This window comes from Cherax quadricarinatus, chromosome 67 (genome assembly GCF_038502225.1).
Source record: "Cherax quadricarinatus isolate ZL_2023a chromosome 67, ASM3850222v1, whole genome shotgun sequence".
NCBI lineage: Eukaryota > Metazoa > Arthropoda > Malacostraca > Decapoda > Parastacidae > Cherax > Cherax quadricarinatus.
The window spans coordinates 9,917,674-9,937,846 of NC_091358.1; the positions used below are offsets into that span (position 1 = coordinate 9,917,674).

General features: G+C 40.8%; 1 protein-coding gene across 1 annotated transcript in view; it reads right to left on the reverse strand.

Moving 5' to 3' along the window:
- The window catches only part of Appl (amyloid-beta-like protein), a 422,233-nt gene that overhangs the window by 25,376 nt on the left and 376,684 nt on the right, over positions 1 to 20,173 (reverse strand). The window contains exons 8-9 of the mRNA XM_053792413.2: positions 11,907 to 12,025; positions 6,251 to 6,399 (exon numbers count right to left, since the gene is read on the reverse strand). Coding sequence (XP_053648388.2) covers positions 6,251 to 6,399; positions 11,907 to 12,025 — 268 coding nt within the window. The remainder of the gene's footprint in view (positions 1 to 6,250; positions 6,400 to 11,906; positions 12,026 to 20,173) is intronic.

Below are 20,173 nucleotides of genomic sequence, written 5' to 3' on the forward strand. Positions count from 1 at the left end.
CTGGTTGATCAGGCTCTGATCCACCAGGAGGCCTGGTCACAGACCGGGCTGCGGGGGCATTGACCCCTGGAACTCTCTCCAGGTAAACTCCAGATATCCCAAAACCCCTTCTTTAGAGTACAGGCATTGTACTTCCCATTTCCAGGACTCAAGTCCTGCTATATAAAAATAACCGGTTTCCCTGAATCCCTTCACTAAACATTACCCTGTTCACACTCCAACAGATCGTCAGGTCCCAAATACCATTCGTCTCCATTCACTCCTATCGAACACGCTCATGCACGCCTGCTGGAAGTCCAAGCCCCTCGCCCACAAAACCTCCCTTACCCCTTCCTTCCAACCTTTTTGAGGACGACCCCTACCCCGCCTTCCTTTCCCTACAGATTTAAATGCTCTCCATGTCATTCTACTTTGATCCATTTTCTATAAATGACCAAACCACCTCAACAACCCCTCTTCAGCCCTCTGACTAATACTTTTATTAACTCCACACCTTCTCCTAATTTCCACACTCCAAATTTTCTGCATAATATTCTGAAGAGAAGATTCTGAAGAGAAGTTGCAGAGATTGGTGGATGAATTTGGTAGGGTGTGCAAAAGAAGAAAATTGAAAGTGAATACAGGAAAGAGTAAGGTTATGAGGATAACAAAAAGATTAGGTGATGAAAGATTGGATATCAGATTGGAGGGAGAGAGTATGGAGGAGATGAATGTATTCAGATATTTGGGAGTGGACCTGTCAGCGGATGGGTCTATGAAAGATGAGGTGAATCATAGAATTGATGAGGGGAAAAGGGTGAGTGGTGCACTTAGGAGTCTCTGGAGACAAAGAACTTTGTCCTTGGAGGCAAAGAGGGGAATGTATGAGAGTATAGTTTTACCAACGCTCTTATATGGGTGTGAAGCATGGGTGATGAATGTTGCAGCGAGGAGAAGGCTGGAGGCAGTGGAGATGTCATGTCTGAGAGCAATGTGTGGTGTGAATATAATGCAGAGAATTCGTAGTTTGGAAGTTAGGAGGAGGTGCGGGATTACCAAAACTGTTGTCCAGAGGGCTGAGGAAGGGTTATTGAGGTGGTTCGGACATGTGGAGAGAATGGAGCGAAACAGAATAACTTCAAGAGTGTATCAGTCTGTAGTGGAAGGAAGGCGGGGTAGGGATCGGCCTAGGAAAGGTTGGAGGGAGGGGGTAAAGGAGGTTTTGTGTGCGAGGGGCTTGGACTTCCAGCAGGCATGCATGAGCCTGTTTGATAGGAGTGAATGGAGACAAATGGTTTTTAATACTTGACGTGCTGTTGGAGTGTGAGCAAAGTAACATTTATGAAGGGGTTCAGGGAAACCGGCAGGCCGGACTTGAGTCCTGGAGATGGGAAGTACAGTGCCTGCACTCTGAAGGAGGGGTGTTAATGTTGCAGTTTAAAAACTGTAGTGTAAAGCACCCTTCTGGCAAGACAGTGATGGAGTGAATGATGGTGAAAGTTTTTCTTTTTCGGGCCACCCTGCCTTGGTGGGAATCGGCCAGTGTGATAATAAAAAATAAAATATTTACACCACACATTGCCCTTAGACAGGACATCTCCACTGCCTCCTTGCTGCTGTATTCACAACCCAAGTTTCACATCCATATAAGAATGTTGGTACTACTATACTTTCATACATTCCCTTCTTTGCCTCCATAGGTAACGTTTTTTGACTCCACATATACCTCAACGCACCACTCACCTTTTTTCCCACATCAATTCTATGATTAACCTCATCCTTCATAAATCCATCCGCCGACACGTCAACTCCCTAGTATCTGAAAACATTCACTTCTTCCATACTCCTCCTCCCCAATTTGATATCCAATTTATCTTTATCTAAATCATTTGATACCCTCATCACCTTACTCTTTTCTATGTTCACTTTCAACTTTCTACCTTTACACACATTCCCAAACTCATCCACTAACCTTTGCAATTTTTCTTTAGAATCTCCCATAAGCACAGTATCATCAGCAAAAAGCAACTATGTCAATTCCCATTTTGTATTTGATTCCCCATAATTTAATCCCACCCCTCTCCCGAACACCCTAGCATTTACTTCTTTTACAACCCCTCTATAAATATATTAAACAACCATGGTGACATTACACATCCCTGTCTAAGACCTACTTTTACTGGGAAGTAGTCTCCCTCTCTTCTACACACCCTAACCTGAGCCTCACTATCCTCATAAAAACTCTTTACAGCATTTAGTAACTTACCACCTATTCCATACACTTGCAACATCTGCCACATTGCTCCCCTATCCACTCTATCATATGCCTTTTCTAAATCCATAAATGCAATAAAAACTTCCCTACCTTTATCTAAATACTGTTCACATATATGCTTCAATGTAAACACTTGATCTACACATCCCCTACCCACTCTGAAACTTTGCTCATCCGCAATCCTACATTCTGTCTTACTTCTAATTCTTTCAATTATAACCCTACCATACACTTTTCCTGGTATACTCAGTAAACCATACCCCCGGCCGGGATTGAACCCGCGGTCATAGAGTCTCAAAACTCCAGCCCGTCGCGCTAGCCACTAGACCAGCTAGCCACAATAAGATTCATCCAACTAGGTATATTTCTACACCATAGGAAAGTTAGCACAGGCACCTCTGTGACCACAAATGCAAGTTTTTACAGACGAATCTCCAGCTAGCGTGGCCGTGACGAACTCTAGCTCAAGTCCCTTCACTGCCGTCAACATGACTTAAGAAATCGTAATGACACGATTGCAAATAAACCATACCCCCGGCCGGGATTGAACCCGCGGTCATAGAGTCTCAAAACTCCAGCCCGTCGCGCTAGCCACTAGACCAGCTAGCCACAATAAGATTCATCCAACTAGGTATATTTCTACACCATAGGAAAGTTAGCACAGGCACCTCTGTGACCACAAATGCAAGTTTTTACAGACGAATCTCCAGCTAGCGTGGCCGTGACGAACTCTAGCTCAAGTCCCTTCACTGCCGTCAACATGACTTAAGAAATCGTAATGACACGATTGCAAATAAACCATACCCCCGGCCGGGATTGAACCCGTGGTCATAGAGTCTCAAAACTCCAGCCCGTCGCGCTAGCCACTAGACCTAGTTGGATGAATCTTATTGTGGCTAGCTGGTCTAGTGGCTAGCGCGACGGGCTGGAGTTTTGAGACTCTATGACCGCGGGTTCAATCCCGGCCGGGGGTATGGTTTATTTGCAATCGTGTCATTACGATTTCTTAAGTCATGTTGACGGCAGTGAAGGGACTTGAGCTAGAGTTCGTCACGGCCACGCTAGCTGGAGATTCGTCTGTAAAAACTTGCATTTGTGGTCACAGAGGTGCCTGTGCTAACTTTCCTATGGTGTAGAAATATACCTAGTTGGATGAATCTTATTGTGGCTAGCTGGTCTAGTGGCTAGCGCGACGGGCTGGAGTTTTGAGACTCTATGACCGCGGGTTCAATCCCGGCCGGGGGTATGGTTTATTTGCAATCGTGTCATTACGATTTCTTAAGTCATACTCAGTAAACTTATTCTTCTAAAATTTTTACAATCTCTTTTGTCCCCCTTCCCTTTATATGAAGGGACTATACATGTTCTCTGCCAATCCCTAGGTACCTTCCCCTCTTTCATACATTTATTAAACGAAAGTACCAACCACTCCAACACTATATCCCCCCCTGCTTTTAACATTTCTGTCATGATCCCGTCAGTTCCAGCTGCTTTACCCACTTTCATTCTACATAATGCCTCACGCACCTCTCCCACACTCACATCCTGTTCTTCATTCTTAAAAGATGGTATACCTCCCTGGCCAGTGCATGAAATTACCGCATTATACGTATTATATTACGTATTACAGTGGTCCCTCAATAATCGTCCATAATCCGTTCCTGGAAGTGGGGCTATTATCGAAATGGACGATTTTCGAATCAATTTTCCCCATAAGAAATAATGTAAATCCAATTAATTCGTTCCAGACACCAAGAAGTATCAACAACAATTTTTTTTTACCTAAAAGATAGATTTACATGCACAAAAGAATGAACATTCAACATGAAAGTTACCTTTATTGAAGGCTGTTGTTGATGAATGGAAGACAGGAAGGAGGAGAGAGGGAAGAGAGGTTATTTGGAAGGGGAATCCCCCTCCATAAGGACTCTAGGGCACTAATAAAATGTATAAATGAACATTGGTAATAGGGGTAGTTGATGAGTGGAACGGTCTGCCTAGTAGGGTGATCGAAGCTAAAACATTGGGTAGTTTCAAATTTAGGTTGGATAAATACACGAGATAGAGGGGTTGGATTTGAGTCGGACTTGCACCTGAGCTTATTGCTTGGGTAGCATTTGTTCTGTTAGTGAGTTGGATTTGTGAAGGACCGGCCTAGTATGGGCCAGCAGGCCTGTTCCAGTGTTCCTACTTTCTTAAGTTCTTATTTAACATCACACTTACCAGTAAGGTGATCGAGGCTAGGACCTTGGGTAGCTTCAAGAAGAGACTGGACAAATATACGAGTTGGAGGAGCTGAGTTTGATTTGTGTCATTGGGTACGGGAGTAAATTCTTGGGTAGCTTTGGGTGGAGGTCATTTTGATAAGGACCTGCCTTGTATGGGCCAGTAGACCTGCAGTGTTCTTCCATTGTTATGTTTTTACTTGCTATTTGTTTGTGAGGGAGGGACGGCAAGTTTATTGTTGGAGAATATGACACTAATATCAACTCTATGGCTTATTTATCTATCACAATTCAACTAATATGACATAATAAACAATATTAATAACATAGAAACATGGAATATACTCTAGAATGAATAAAATAAGTCATTACGTATGTCACGAGAGGTGTTGTGTTGTGTTGTTGTTGGGTATATAAGGGCCACTGAGTGTAAGCCGTCCATAATGGTGGTGAGGTGGCGGTGATTTTTGTAGTCCTATGTAACTCCAACAACATTGGAGGAGTTGGTAGAATCGCTGAATCACTAAAGAAGGAACCCTCTACCACCATCACTACGACCTTCTACCACTATTACAACTGTTACCACCATCACTACTACCTTCTGCCACCATCACTACCACCAAAGAAAGCTTCTAGTGCCAGCCCTTTGGTAAAGAATGTGAGAAACACATAATTTATTAAAAAGTTTGTAGAAAAATACGAAGATGGTGGTGGTAGAGTGGAAGCAGTTGTGATAGTGGTTGATGAACATAAGAATATAAGAACATAAGAAAGGAGGATCACTGCAGCAGGCCTGTTGGCCCATGCTCGGCAGGTCCTTTACAATTCATCCCACTAACGAAACATTTTCCCAACCCAGTCCTCAATGCTACCCAAGAAATAAGCTCTGATAACTCTATCCACTCATTTGCAAGTCCCAAATGAGTGGGATGAATTGTAAAGGACCTGCCGAGCATGGGCCAACAGGCCTGCTGCAGTGATTCTCCTTTCTTATGTTCATCAACCACTATCACAACTGCTTCCACTCTACCACCACCATCTTTGTATTTTTCTACAAACTTTTTCATAAATTATGTGTTTCTCACATTCTTTACCAAGGGCTGGCACTAGAAGCTTCATTTGGAGCCATGGTAGCTTATTTAGCACTAAAATCAATGGAATATTATGAAATATTTCGTAGGAGTATGTGAGGGGACCGTCACTCACTGGTAAACAATGGCACACTGGCTGGGAAGGAAAGGCCGAGGCGGCTCAGAGCGTGAGTACGCGTCCAAGACGAAGGACTATTACCGAGTTACTGGACCATTTGTGAGCCAATATTTTGACGAAAAAACAGGACTATTTCCGAAATGGACGACTTTCAGGCCGGACGATTATTGAGGGACCACTGTATATTAAAAGACCAGCATTGCATTTCTAGGATTTTTAATTCATACACCTCTGTTGTCTGTATGGCTTTGCTCCTCTAATTTTTCTGAAGTTCTAAACTAAAGGATACTGTTCACTGTATTAATTAGTATACAGTACTGTATTATTAATAAATATTACAAGGGGCAAGTAACCCCTTCTCCTGTATAAATTACTAAATTTAAAAAGAGAAACTTTCGTTTTTCATTTTGGGTCACCCTGCCTCGGTGGGATACAGCTGGTGCGTTGAAAGATTTCTGAAAGATTTTTAATAAAATTAGCAAGGTTACAGGATACAGAGTAACGTATTTCACATTAAACAACTGCCAATCATGGCATCTTGCCATACAGAATGTAAACACACCTCATCGTCGTCATCATCATCTGCAACATCATGGGAGTCCTCATTATCATTATCTGTACCATCAATGGCATCCTTATCATCATCATTGTTGTCCTCTCCAACCTCAGCACTGTTGTCCTCTGGAACTTGTTCTTCCTCACTCTTAGCATCTGAAATCATAAAGTATGACACGAATAAAGGAATCACAAGCTAATCCCTCATAATATACTGTGTGAATGTATAAACTGATTCTAAAATAAAAATGATAAATTATGAAAATTAATTCTAGTGTAATTTAAGGTACTCTTTCAGCTACTTCTGTATCAAATGGGAAATCAGGGAATATAAGAGGAAATAAATAGAAACAGACAAATGAAATAAGATCAGCCAAGAAAACAAATTTATACTTTTACTTACTGTATAGTGTATAAGAAAACATAAGATTACAGTACTACAGCAGGTCTACTGACACATGCTTGGCAGGTCCTACTCACACCCAATCACTCTTTACACCCAAACATGCTTCCTTACTTTAGCTATGATTACTGCAAAGAAATATTTCTAAAATATGATAAAATTTATGTTTACAAACCATTTATTGGGTGGTTGCTTATTACAAATGAAATATCTTTACCTTGGATTGGTTTCTAATGACACTATTTAACCCTTTCAGGGTTGCAACCCCTGCTCCCAAACATGCTTGTTGTTTTTTCTCATGAAATGGTAGAGAATCTTTTTCCGAAGGTAATGAAACCAAAAGTATTATGATTTTTTTTTTTATTATCACACTGGCCGATTCCCACCAAGGCAGGGTGGCCCGAAAAAGAAAAACTTTCACCATCATTCACTCCATCACTGTCTTGCCAGAAGGGTGCTTTACACTACAGTTTTTAAACTGCAACATTAACACCCCTCCTTCAGAGTGCAGGCACTGTACTTCCCATCTCCAGGACTCAAGTCCGGCCTGCCAGTTTCCCTGAGCCCCTTCATAAATGTTACTTTGCTCACACTCCAACAGCACGTCAAGTATTAAAAACCATTCGTCTCCATTCACTCCTATCAAACACGCTCACGCACGCCTGCTGGAAGTCCAAGCCCCTCGCACACAAAACCTCCTTTACCCCCTCCCTCCAACCTTTCCTAGGCCGACCCCTACCCCGCCTTCCTTCCACTACAGACTAATACACTCTTGAAGTCATTCTGTTTCGCTCCATTCTCTCTACATGTCCGAACCACCTCAACAACCCTTCCTCAGCCCTCTGGACAACAGTTTTGGTAATCCCGCACCTCCTCCTAACTTCCAAACTACGAATTCTCTGCATTATATTCACACCACACATTGCCCTCAGACATGACATCTCCACTGCCTCCAGCCTTCTCCTCGCTGCAACATTCATCACCCATGCTTCACACCCATATAAGAGTGTTGGTAAAACTACACTCTCATACATTCCCCTCTTTGCCTCCAAGGACAAAGTTCTTTGTCTCCACAGACTCCTAAGTGCACCACTCACCCTTTTCCCCTCATCAATTCTATGATTCACCTCATCCTTCATAGACCCATCCGCTGACACGTCCACTCCCAAATCTGAATACATTCACCTCCTCCATACTCTCTCCCTCCAACCTGATATCCAATCTTTCATCACCTAATCTTTTTGTTATCCTCATAACCTTACTCTTTCCTGTATTCACTTTTAATTTTCTTCTTTTGCACACCCTACCAAATTCATCCACCAATCTCTGCAACTTCTCTTCAGAATCTCCCAAGAGCACAGTGTCATCAGCAAAGAGCAACTGTGACAACTCCCACTTTATGTGTGATTCCTTATCTTTTAACTCCACACCTCTTGCCAAGACCCTCGCATTTACTTCTCTTACAACCCCATCTATAAATATATTAAACAACCACGGTGACATCACACATCCCTGTCTAAGGCCTACTTTTACTGGGAAATAATTTCCCTCTTTCCTACATACTCTAACTTGAGCCTCACTATCCTCGTAAAAACTCTTCACTGCTTTCAGTAACCTACCTCCTACACCATACACCTGCAACATCTGCCACATTGCCCCCCTATCCACCCTGTCATACGCCTTTTCCAAATCCATAAATGCCACAAAGACCTCTTTAGCCTTATCTAAATACTGTTCACTTATATGTTTCACTGTAAACACCTGGTCCACACACCCCCTACCTTTCCTAAAGCCTCCTTGTTCATCTGCTATCCTATTCTCCATCTTACTCTTAATTCTTTCAATAATAACTCTACCATACACTTTACCAGGTATACTCAACACACTTATCCCCCTATAATTTTTGCACTCTCTTTTGTCCCCTTTGCCTTTATACAAAGGAACTATGCATGCTCTCTGCCAATCCCTAGGTACCTTACCCTCTTCCATACATTTATTAAATAATTGCACCAACCACTCCGAAACTATATCCCCACCTGCTTTTAACATTTCTATCTTTATCCCATCAATCCCGGCTGCCTTACCCCCTTTCATTTTACCTACTGCCTCACGAACTTCCCCCACACTCACAACTGGCTCTTCCTCACTCCTACAAGATGTTATTCCTCCTTGCCCTATACACGAAATCACAGCTTCCCTATCTTCATCAACATTTAACAATTCCTCAAAATATTCCCTCCATCTTCCCAATACCTCTAACTCTCCATTTAATAACTCTCCTCTCCTATTTTTAACTGACAAATCCATTTGTTCTCTAGGCTTCCTTAACTTGTTAATCTCACTCCAAAACTTTTTCTTATTTTCAACAAAATTTGTTGATAACATCTCACCCACTCTCTCATTTGCTCTCTTTTTACATTGCTTCACCACTCTGTTAACCTCTCTCTTTTTCTCCATATACTCTTCCCTACTTGCATCACTTCTACTTTGTAAAAACTTCTCATATGCTAACTTTTTCTCCCTTACTACTCTCTTTACATCATCATTCCACCAATCGCTCCTCTTCCCTCCCGCACCCACTTTCCTGTAACCACAAACTTCTGCTGAACACTCTAACACTACATTTTTAAACCTACCCCATACCTCTTCGACCCCATTGCCTATGCTCTCATTAGCCCATCTATCCTCCAATAGCTGTTTATATCTTTCCCTAACTGCCTCCTCTTTTAGTTTATAAACCTTCACCTCTCTCTTCCCTGATGCTTCTATTCTCCTTGTATCCCATCTACCTTTTACTCTCAGTGTAGCTACAACTAGAAAGTGATCTGATATATCTGTGGCCCCTCTATAAACATGTACATCCTGAAGTCTACTCAACAGTCTTTTATCTACCAATACATAATCCAACAAACTACTGTCATTTCGCCCTACATCATATCTTGTATACTTATTTATCCTCTTTTTCTTAAAATATGTATTACCTATAACTAAACCCATTTCTATACAAAGTTCAATCAAAGGGCTCCCATTATCATTTACACCTGGCACCCCAAACTTACCTACCAAACCCTCTCTAAAAGTTTCTCCTACTTTAGCATTCAGGTCCCCTACCACAATTACTCTCTCACTTGGTTCAAAGGCTCCTATACATTCACTTAACATCACCCAAAATCTCTCTCTTTTCTCTGCATTCCTCTCTTCTCCAGGTGCATACACGCTTATTATGACCCACTTCTCGCATCCAACCTTTACTTTAATCCACATAATTCTTGCATTTACACATTCATATTCTCTTTTCTCCTTCCATAACTGATCATTCAACATTACTGCTACCCCTTCCTTTGCTCTAACTCTCTCAGATACTCCAGATTTAATCCCATTTATTTCCCCCCACCGAAACTCCCCTACCCCCTTCAGCTTTGTTTCGCTTAGGGCCAGGACATCCAACTTCTTTTCATTCATAACATCAGCAATCATCTGTTTCTTGTCATCTGCACTACATCCACGCACATTCAAGCATCCCAGTTTTATAAAGTTTTTCTTCTTCTCTTTTTTAGTAAATGTCTACAGGAGAAGGGGTTACTAGCCCATTGCTCCCGGCATTTTAGTCGCCTCATACGACACGCATGGCTTACGGAGGAAAGATTCTTTTCCACTTCCCCATGGACAATAGAAGAAATAAAGAAGAACAAGAGCTATGTAGAAAAAGGAGAAAAACCTAGATGTATGTATATATATATGCATGTGCATGTCTGTGAAGTGTGACCAAAGTGTAAGTTGGAGTAGCAAGATATCCATTATCTAGCGTGTTTATGAGACAGAAAAAGACACCAGCAATCCTACCATCATGCAAAACAGTTACAGGTTTCTGTTTCACAGTCATCTGGCAGGACGGTAGTACTTCCCTGGGTGGTTGCTGTCTACCAACCTACTACCTACTTTATGGAAAACTTATGGAATTACATTCTCACAAAGTTAGCGGTCTTGGTGATATTAGGCACTGGCAATTTTGCCCACTTTGCACCCTATTTTTGGCAATTCCATTGTTCCACTCAACCAAACTCATAGCCATTTTGCTAGTTTTCCTTCTATTCTATTGACTGAGTTTAAGAAACCACCCATTTACCTACTTCAACTACCTAATGAAGTGATCAGAAATTGGTAATTTGGCCAATTTCACACAAAATTAAAAAATTGCCAATTTCCCCTATTCCTTAGTCACATCTCCAGGCCCTTCTTACATTATGCTTGATTCCATTGTGAATTTTTATTCACACAAAAACAGAAGATTCACTGTTACGCAATCTACTGCAGTATTGTATTGTATAAATAATGTCAGTGCATTCCTAAATGTGTATCAGACTGGCCAGTTGGATGCATATTGGACAAGTTACCTTGTGTACTCTGGAATATGGGCAAAAATCAAACACTTCTACTACTCTGAGTTCAATTTCAAGATACTTTCAGTCCTGAAACTAATCAAAATCACCTCTATTTCTGTAAACAATCTTTCATTCTATCAAATGAAACCAAGAAACCGAGAATACAACCATAAAAACCATACAAAAATACACTGCAAAGTTGCTGTATTAAACCAAAAACATGACTGCAGTTTTTTCTCATTATGCACCACATGCCGCAAGATTTCTTTGATATGTACACATTTACCACATAAACCCATTCTCTCATATCTAAGCCCAAATTTACCACTCACAGCTTACCCGAGTGAGTTGAGCTCATGGTATAGTACTACAGGACTTACACTGGCTTCAAAGCCATTAAATAATAGGACTGATGCTGAAAGGGTTAGCTGTAAATCTTTACACATCTGTGGCACCCATGCCAATTGCTCAAGACACCCCGGCTAGGAGTTATACAGGTACCATCTGACTTATGACCAAGCTTGGTTCCAACCAACCGGTCGTAAGTCAAAATGGACGTAAGTCAAACCTTACTAATGAATATCAACATCACACTTTTGTAATGATTTTATTTTATTGTTTTATTTTGGTATTTCATTTCTTACTTTACTTTTTATGCTGTTAGTACTGTATTTTATACCATAAGGTTTAGGATAAACACTGTGTACAACACAAACAGTTGTTTATTTCCCAGAAATTTGGCACAAAAAAAACATGCTCGTAAGTCGAGTGGTCATATGTCGAGCAGGTCGTAAGTCAGATGGTAGGTGTACTGCCCTAAGATAATGTTTAGTGATATACACAATCAAATGTTAAGTAATAAAAGCTCAAGAACTAACCACTAGTAATGGGCTTTGGAGAACGAGTAGACAGCTCAGGAGGAGTTGAATACTTGCTGCGAAGAGCTGCTGAATACTCACGCATCAAACGTCCAATTTTAGCATTGAGGTCTGGGTGTCTGAAAAAGAGAAAAAAATTGTTACGCAAGATGTTAACCAAGTGTTTACAGAGTTTCGAACTAAGTGACAGTAATTGTGGTGGGGGACCTATATGCTAAAATGGAAGAAATTGTTGTAGAGGGCATAGTTGGTAATTTTGGGGTGCCAGGGGCAAATGACAACGGAGGGGCCTTTGAGCTTTGTATAGAAAGAGGTTTGGTAATCAGTAATACTTTTTTTTTTTCAACAAGTCAGCCGTCTCCCACTTAGGCAGGGCAACTCAAAAAGAAAGAAAATCCCCAAAATTAAAATACTTTCATCATCATTCAACACTGCCACCTCACTCATACATATTCACTGTTTTTGCAGAGGCACCCAGATACAACAGCTCAGAAGCATATATAAAGATATAATATAAAAAAATGACCTGAAATAATATAATAAACCCCATGTAGAATATAATACCAGGGCCCCAATTATATATATACCATCCTATTACACATCCCTCCAAAGTGCCAATATCCCAAACCCCTCCTTAAAGTGCAGGCATTGTACTTCCCATTTCCAGAACTCAAGTCTGGGTATACAAAAATAACCGGTTTCCCTGAATCCCTTCACTAAATATTACCCTGCTTACACTCCAACAGCTCGTCAGGTCCCACAAACCACTCATCTCTATTCACTCCTAACACGCTCATGCACGCTTGCTCGAAGTCCAAGCCCCTCGCCCACAAAACCTCCTTTACCCCCTCCCTCCAAGCTTTTCGAGGATGACCCCTACCCTGCCTTCCTTCCCCTACAGATTTATACACTCTCCATGTCATTCTACTTTGATCCATTCTCTCTAAATGACCAAAACACCTCAACAACCCATCTTCAGCCCTCTGACTAATACTTTTATTAACTCCACACCTTCTCCTAACTTCCACACTTTGAATTCTCTGCATAATATTTACACCACACATTGTCCTGAGACAGGACATCTCCTCTGCCTCCAACCGCCTCCTCGCTGTAGCATTTACAACCCAAGCTTCACACTCATATAAGAGTGTTGGTACCACTGTACGTTCACACATTCCCTTCTTTGCCTCCATTGATAAAATTTTTTTTGTCTCCACATAGTAGATTGGTAGACAGTAACCACCCAGGGATACCTCCCTGCCGAGTGAGTGTAAAACGAAAGCCTGTAATTGTTTTACATGATGATAGGTTTGCTGGTGTCATTTTTCTGTCTTATAAACATGCAAGATTTCAGGTACGTCTTGTTACTTCTACTTACACTTAGGTCACATTGCAGATACATGTGCACATTTATATATACACACTCATCTGAGTTTTCTTTGATTTTATCTTAATAGTTCTTATCACCCTGCCTCGGTGGGAGACGGCTGGCTTGAAAAAAAAAAAAAAAAAGTTCTTATTATTATTGCTTTTCTTTTCTTTTTATATCCATTGGGAAGTGGAATAAGAATCTTCCCTCCATAAGCCATGCGTGTTGTAAAAGCCAACTAAAATGCCAGGAACAATGGGCTAGTAACCTCTTTTCCTGTATAGCCTACTAAAAAGAAAAAGAAGAAAACTGGTAATACGTATTTTATGAAAAAAAGAGGAGAAATAAGTGTATGAGATATGATATGGGGCAGAACAACAATAGTTTCTTGGATTATGTTTTGGCAGATCAAAGGTTGATGGGTAGACTTCTGGATGTGAATGTCTATTGTGGGGCAACAGATATATCAGATCATTATTTAGTTGCAGTTACAGTAAGAGTAAGATAGGGGTAGAAGAAAAATGGCATCAATGAGTAAGAGAGGTGAAAGTGTATAAACTAGAGGAGGAAGTAGTTAGGGTAAGATATAAGCAACTATTGGAAGAAAGATGAGCTAGAGAGAATATAGGTAATGAGGTATGGGGTAGATTTAAAAATGCAATGTTAGAATGGACAGCAGAAATTTGTGGATAAAAGAGTGAGGCTATGGGAGGGAAGAGAAGTAATTAGTGGAATGACAAGGCAAATGGAGTGGTAGGGGAGAAAAAGTTAGCATATGACAGGTTTTTACAAAGTAGAAGTGATGTAAGGAGGGTGGAGTATATGGAGAGTAAAAGAGAAGTTCAGAGAATGGTGAGGGAGTGTAAAAGAAGAGCAAGTAAGAGAGTGGGTGACAGTCTGTCAACAAATTTTGCTGGAGTGAGATTAATAGGTTGAGAAAGCCTATGGAGCAAATGGATTTGACAGTTAAAAACAGAAGAGGTGAGTTATTAGATGGGTGGTTTAAGGGAAAGGTACCTAGGGACTGGCAAAGAGTGTACATCGTTCCTTTGTATAAAGAAAAGGGGGACAAAGGAATGTAAAAATTATAGAGGAATAAGCCTGTTGAGTATACCAGGTAAAGTGTATAGTAAAGTTATTAACAAAAGCATTAAGAGTAAGATGGAGAGCTCCTAGGATGTTTAGACCAAGTGTTTACAGTGAAACACATAAATGAACAATATTTAAATAAAGCTTCTTTTTCCAGTTATGTTTATATAGCCGGACTTGAGTACTGGAAATGGGAAGTACAATGTCTGCACTTTAAAGGAGGGGTTTGGGATATTGGTAGTTTGGAGGGGTATATTATGTATCTTTATATATGCTCCTAAACTGTTGTATCTGGATGCCTCTGCAAAGACAGTGATTATATGTGAGTGAGGTGAAAGTGTTGAATGATGATGAAAGTATTTTCTTTTTGGGGATTTTCTTTCTTTTTGGGTCACCCTGCCTCAGTGGGAGATGGTCGGCTTGTTGAGAAAAAAAAATTTAGATAAAGTTAAGGAAATTTTCGTTGCTTTCATGGATTTAGAAAAGGCATATGAGAGTGGATAGAAAGCAATGTGGCAGATGTTGCAAGTATATGGAATAGATGGTAGGTTACTGAAAGCAGTTAAGAGTTTTCGAGGATAATGAGTGCTAGGGTGTTTGGAAAGAGGTGTGGGATTACAAGATGCAGAATATAATACAAAACTGTAGTTGTCAAAGCTGCTTTTTGCTGATGACACTGCTTTTGGGAGAGACTGAAGAGACGTTGCAAAGGTTGGTGGATGAATTTGGGAGAGTACGTAAAAGAGAGAAATTAAAAGTGATTGTAGGAAAAAGCAAGGCGGTGAGGGTAACAAATGAGTTAGGTAATGAAAGACTGGATATCAGATTGGAAGGAGGGTGTATGGAGGAAGTCAATGTGTTCAGACATTTGGGAGTGAACCTGTCAGCAGATGAGTATATGAAAGACAAAATGAACCACAGAACTGAGGGGAAAAAGGTGGGTGGTGCATTGAAGCATTTGTGCAGACATAGAACGTTATCCAAGGAAGCAAAGAGGGGAATGCATGAGAGTACTGTCGAACCAACACTCTTATATGGGTGTGAAGCATGGGCTGTGAATGTTGCAGCAAGGAGGAGGCTGGAGGCAGTGGAGATGTCATGTCAGAAGGCAATGAATGATGTAAATATTATGCAGAGAATTCATAAACTGGAGATTAGGAAAAGGTGTAGAGTTACTGAAGTATTCTCCAGAGTGGTGGGGTGGTTTGAACATTTAGAAAGGATGGAACAAAATAGGATGACTTGGAGGAGGTATAAATCTGTGGAGAGAAGGTGGGGTAGAGGTCACCCTAAGATAGGTTGGAGGGGGGTGGGGGTAAAGGAGGTCTTGTGTGTGAGGGGCTTGGACATCCAGCAGGCATGTATGAGCATTTTAGAGAAGAGAGAGTGGAGGCAAATGGTTTTTGGAACTTGACGAACTGTTGGTGTGTGAGCAGGGTAACATTTTGTGAAGGGATTCAGGGAAACTGGTTAGCTGGACTCGAGTCCTTGAGGTGGAATGTATAGTGCTTGCACTCTGAAGGAGGGGTAGGTATATCTGCAGTTTGGAGGGGCATCTGAACTGAAGTACTGACATGCCTCTGGTGAAAGCATGTGTCTTTTTCAAGTCACCCTACCTGGGTGAGAAATGGCCAGTGTGTTAAAAAAAAAAGAAAACTAATTACTTAAATATTCACAACCCAGCCTAAAACGACAGGATGATGAAGGACCGAATATACTAGGACACTGAAGACTTATCAAAATGAGAAATGACACCTAACACTAAGTTGAGCAATTTTCACCTTATGGTTTCGAGTATGAATTTGAACAAATAAACAACATTGTGAATATGTATATGATGTACTGGTTAGGAATGGGACGATACCAAAATTTCTGCCAATACGTACCTATACTCAATTTTAGACCTATAATGATAGTGATCCCAACAAAATTTAGCCGATACCCACTGATAATACCATCAAAATTAGTTAATACCCCAGATACCAATACTTTGGCACACCTCTAGTGCTGGTACATGTTAAAAAATAAACCCTTGCTACTTCTGAATTTTTATCTGATAAAAACACCCACAGACAGCAAAGGCATTTTTTTTTTCTGTCTCAACAGCATCTTCTGCCAAGGCAGGGTGACTCAAAGAAGAAAACATTTAGCGGTGGGGAAGCACGAGTCCTTGGTGATCATATACAGAAACCTGTCACTTGCATAGCATCATTGTGCTTAAAGAATATGAGCAAAAATGGCATGAAATTCTTTATAGAGTTCCTTGTAGGGAGCCAATACAGAGAGTGCAACATAAAGTGAACAAGAGAGTTAGAGAGAACAAAGAAGCCCCGGAATAGCTACAACACAAGTAATTATCCCCTAAGAGATAACCATCTACATTCTCCCACCCACAATAGAGCTCAACAAGAAAAAGCAATAGCTGCAGTAAGTCTCAGGGGTAATGCAAGGGTGCCAGAAGACTTAAAACACATACAAATTTCCATGATTACTTGATTCTATGTGTAAACTATCTATCACCAGGTCAAATACCACCCCATTCACTTGACAGTATAGTACTCAAACTCAGAATGCACAGAAGTATTTGACTCACAAACTAAAATCATGTGAATTACAAGGATGTGTAGTAAACACAGCAAACCCAAACTGCCAGAAGACTGAGAAGCTTTGCAGTGCTAGGTAACTGATTCAATGGAATCAGTACTGAATCTCCTATTTTACCTTGATTCACTTGCCAAACAATAGGCTGCAACTCCAGAGACTGGCTCAAGTTCCAGTGATCAGAAAGGATGAGTATAATAGTGTGTCCAGCACAGCAAACACAAGAGGCATAAGTTTGGCAAGTGTCTGTGACTGTGGCTGCATTACAATGGGGAGCTCCAGCCAGTACAAAAGCTTTACTTACCTACTGTGAACATTCTGCATTTCCATGGTTTCTTCATTAAAATCACCAAGAACAGTCTTCTCAGAAATGAGAACAATGCTCAGGAAATCATCAGAAGTAAAAATTTCTGTTGTAGGTGCAGCTTTATTAAACTGTACATTTATTAATGCTTTGCTCAGGATTCTCAAATTCAATGCTAAATGCTTTCACACATCCCTCATGAGCAAAACTTTCTCATCAATTCTTTCTTGTAGTGACTTTTCCTACTCCTACATGCAGCCAACAGTAACAGACTGGTTGATCAGGCCCTGATCCACTGGGAGGCCTGGTCATGGACTGGGCCGTAGGGGCAATGGTCCCCGGAATACCCTCCAGGCAGACTCCAAATAATTTCTTGTTACATTAGAAGCATAATATTGTATAAGGAGTCAAAAACTCGTTAAAACTACTATACATTATTAAATAAAGAATTAAGATAGGATACAAGGAAAATAGTAGCAGCAAGTAGAGAGAGGTGAAGGTGTATAAACTAAAAGAAGAGGCAGTTAGGGTAAGATATAAACAACATTTGGAGGATAGATGGGCTATTGAGAGTATAGGCAGTGGGGTCGAAGATGTATGGGGTAGGTTTAAGAATGTAGTGTTAGTGTGTTCAGCAGAAGTTTGTGGTTACAGGAAAGTGGGTGTGGGAGGGAAGAAGAGTGAGTGGTGGATTGATGTTAAGAGTAGTAAGGGAGAAAAAGTTAGCATATGAGAGCTTTTTACGAAGTAGAAGTGATGCAAGGAGGGAAGAGTATATGGAGAGAAAAAGAGTGGTGAAGTAATGTAAAAAAAGAGGAAATGAAAGAGTGGGCGAGATGTCATCAATAAGACTCAAGAAATCGTAGTTGGATGAATCTTATTGTGGCTAGCTGGTCTAGTGGCTAACGCGATGGGCTGGAGTTTTGAGACTCTATGACCGCGGGTTCAATCCCGGCCGGGGGTATGGTATGTCATCAACAAATTTTGTTGAAAATAAGAAAAAGTTTTGGAGTGAGATTAATAAGTTGAGGAAGCCTAGGGAACAAATGGATTTGACAGCTAAAAATAGGAGAGGATAGTTATTAAATGGGGAGTTAAGAGGTATCAGAAAGATGAAGGAAATGTTTTGAGGAATTGTTAAATGTTGATGAAGATAGGGAAGCTGTGATTTTGTGTATAGGGTAAGGAGGAATAACATCTTGTAGGATTGAGGAAGAGCCAGTTGTGAGTGTGGGGAAAGTTCCTGAGGCAGTGGGTAGAATGAAAGTGGGTATGGCAGTTGGGATTAATGGGATAAAGACAGAAATGTTAAAAACAGGTGAGGATATAGTTTTGGAGTGGTTGGTGCTATTATTTAATAAATGTATGGAAGAGGGTAAGGTACCTAGGGATCGGCAGATAGCATGTATAGTTCCTTTGTATAAAGGCAGAGGGGACAAAAGAGAGTGCAAAAATTATAGGGGAATAAGTATGTTGAGTTCTAGGTAGTAGGTTGGTAGACAGCAACTGCCCAGTAATTGTTTTACATGATGGTAAGATTGCCATTTCCTTTTTTCTGTCTCATAAACATGCAAGATTTCAGGTACATCTCGCTACTTCTACTCACTCTTAGGTCACACTGCACATACATATGCAAGCATATACATACACACCCCTCTGGGTTTTCTGCTATTTTCTTTCTATTTCTTGTTTATTTCCTATCTCCATGGGGAAGTGGAACAGAATTTTTCCTCCGTAAGCCATGCGTGTTGTAAGAGGCAACTAAAATGCCGGGGGCAGGGGGCTAGTAACCCCTTCTCTTGTATAAATTACTAAATTTAAAAAGAGAAACTTTCGTTTTTCTTTTTTGGCCACCCTGCCTTGGTGGGATACAGCTGGTTTGTTGGAAAAAAAATATATATATACACTTCTCTGGGTTTTCTTCTATTTTCTTTCTAGTTCTTGTTCTTGCTTATATCCTCTTATCTCCTTGGGGAAGTGGAACAGAATTCTTCCTCCGTAAGCCATGTGTGTTGTAAGAGGCGACTAAAATGCCAGAAGCAAGGGCTAGTAACCCCTTCTCCTGCATAAATTACTAAATTTAAAAAGAAAAACTTTCGGTCTTCTTTTTGGGCCACCCTGCCTCAGTGGGATACAGCCGATTTGTTGAAAGTAGTAGTAGTCTGTAATTGTGGTAAAGTGTATGGGAGAGTTATTATTGAAAGAATTAAGAGTAAGACGGAGAGTAGGATAGGAGATGAACAAGGAAGCTTTAGGAAAGGTAGGGGGTGTGTAGACCAAGTGTTTACAGTGAAACATATAGGTGAACAGTATTTAGATAAGGCTAAAGAGGTTTTTGTGGCATTTCAGGATTTGGAAAAGGCGTATGACAGGGTGGATAGGGAGGCAACGTGGTAGATGTTGCAGGTGTATGGTATAGGAGGTTGGTTACTGAAAGCAGTTAAGAGTTTTTACAAGGATATTGAGGCTCAGGTTAGAGTATGTAGGAGAGAGGGAGATTATTTCCTAGTAAAAGTAGGCCTTAGACAAGGATGTGTGATGTCTCTGTGGTTGTTCAATATATTTATAGATGGGGTTGTAAGAGAAGTGAATGCGAGGGTCTTGGCAAGTGGTGTGGGGTTAAAAGATAAAGAATCAAACACAAAGTGGGAGTTGTCACAGTTGCTCTTTGCTGATGACACTGTGCTTTTGGGAGACTCTGAAGAAAAGTTGCAGAGGTTGGTGGATGAATTTGGAAGGGTATGTAAAAGAAGAAAATTAAAAGTGAATATAGTAAAGACTAAGGTGATGAGGATAAAAAGATTAGATTTCCTAAATATTGAATATCAGATTGGAAGGAGAGAGTATGGAGGAGGTGAATGTATTCAGATATTTGGGAGTGGACGTGTCAGCAGATGGGTCTTT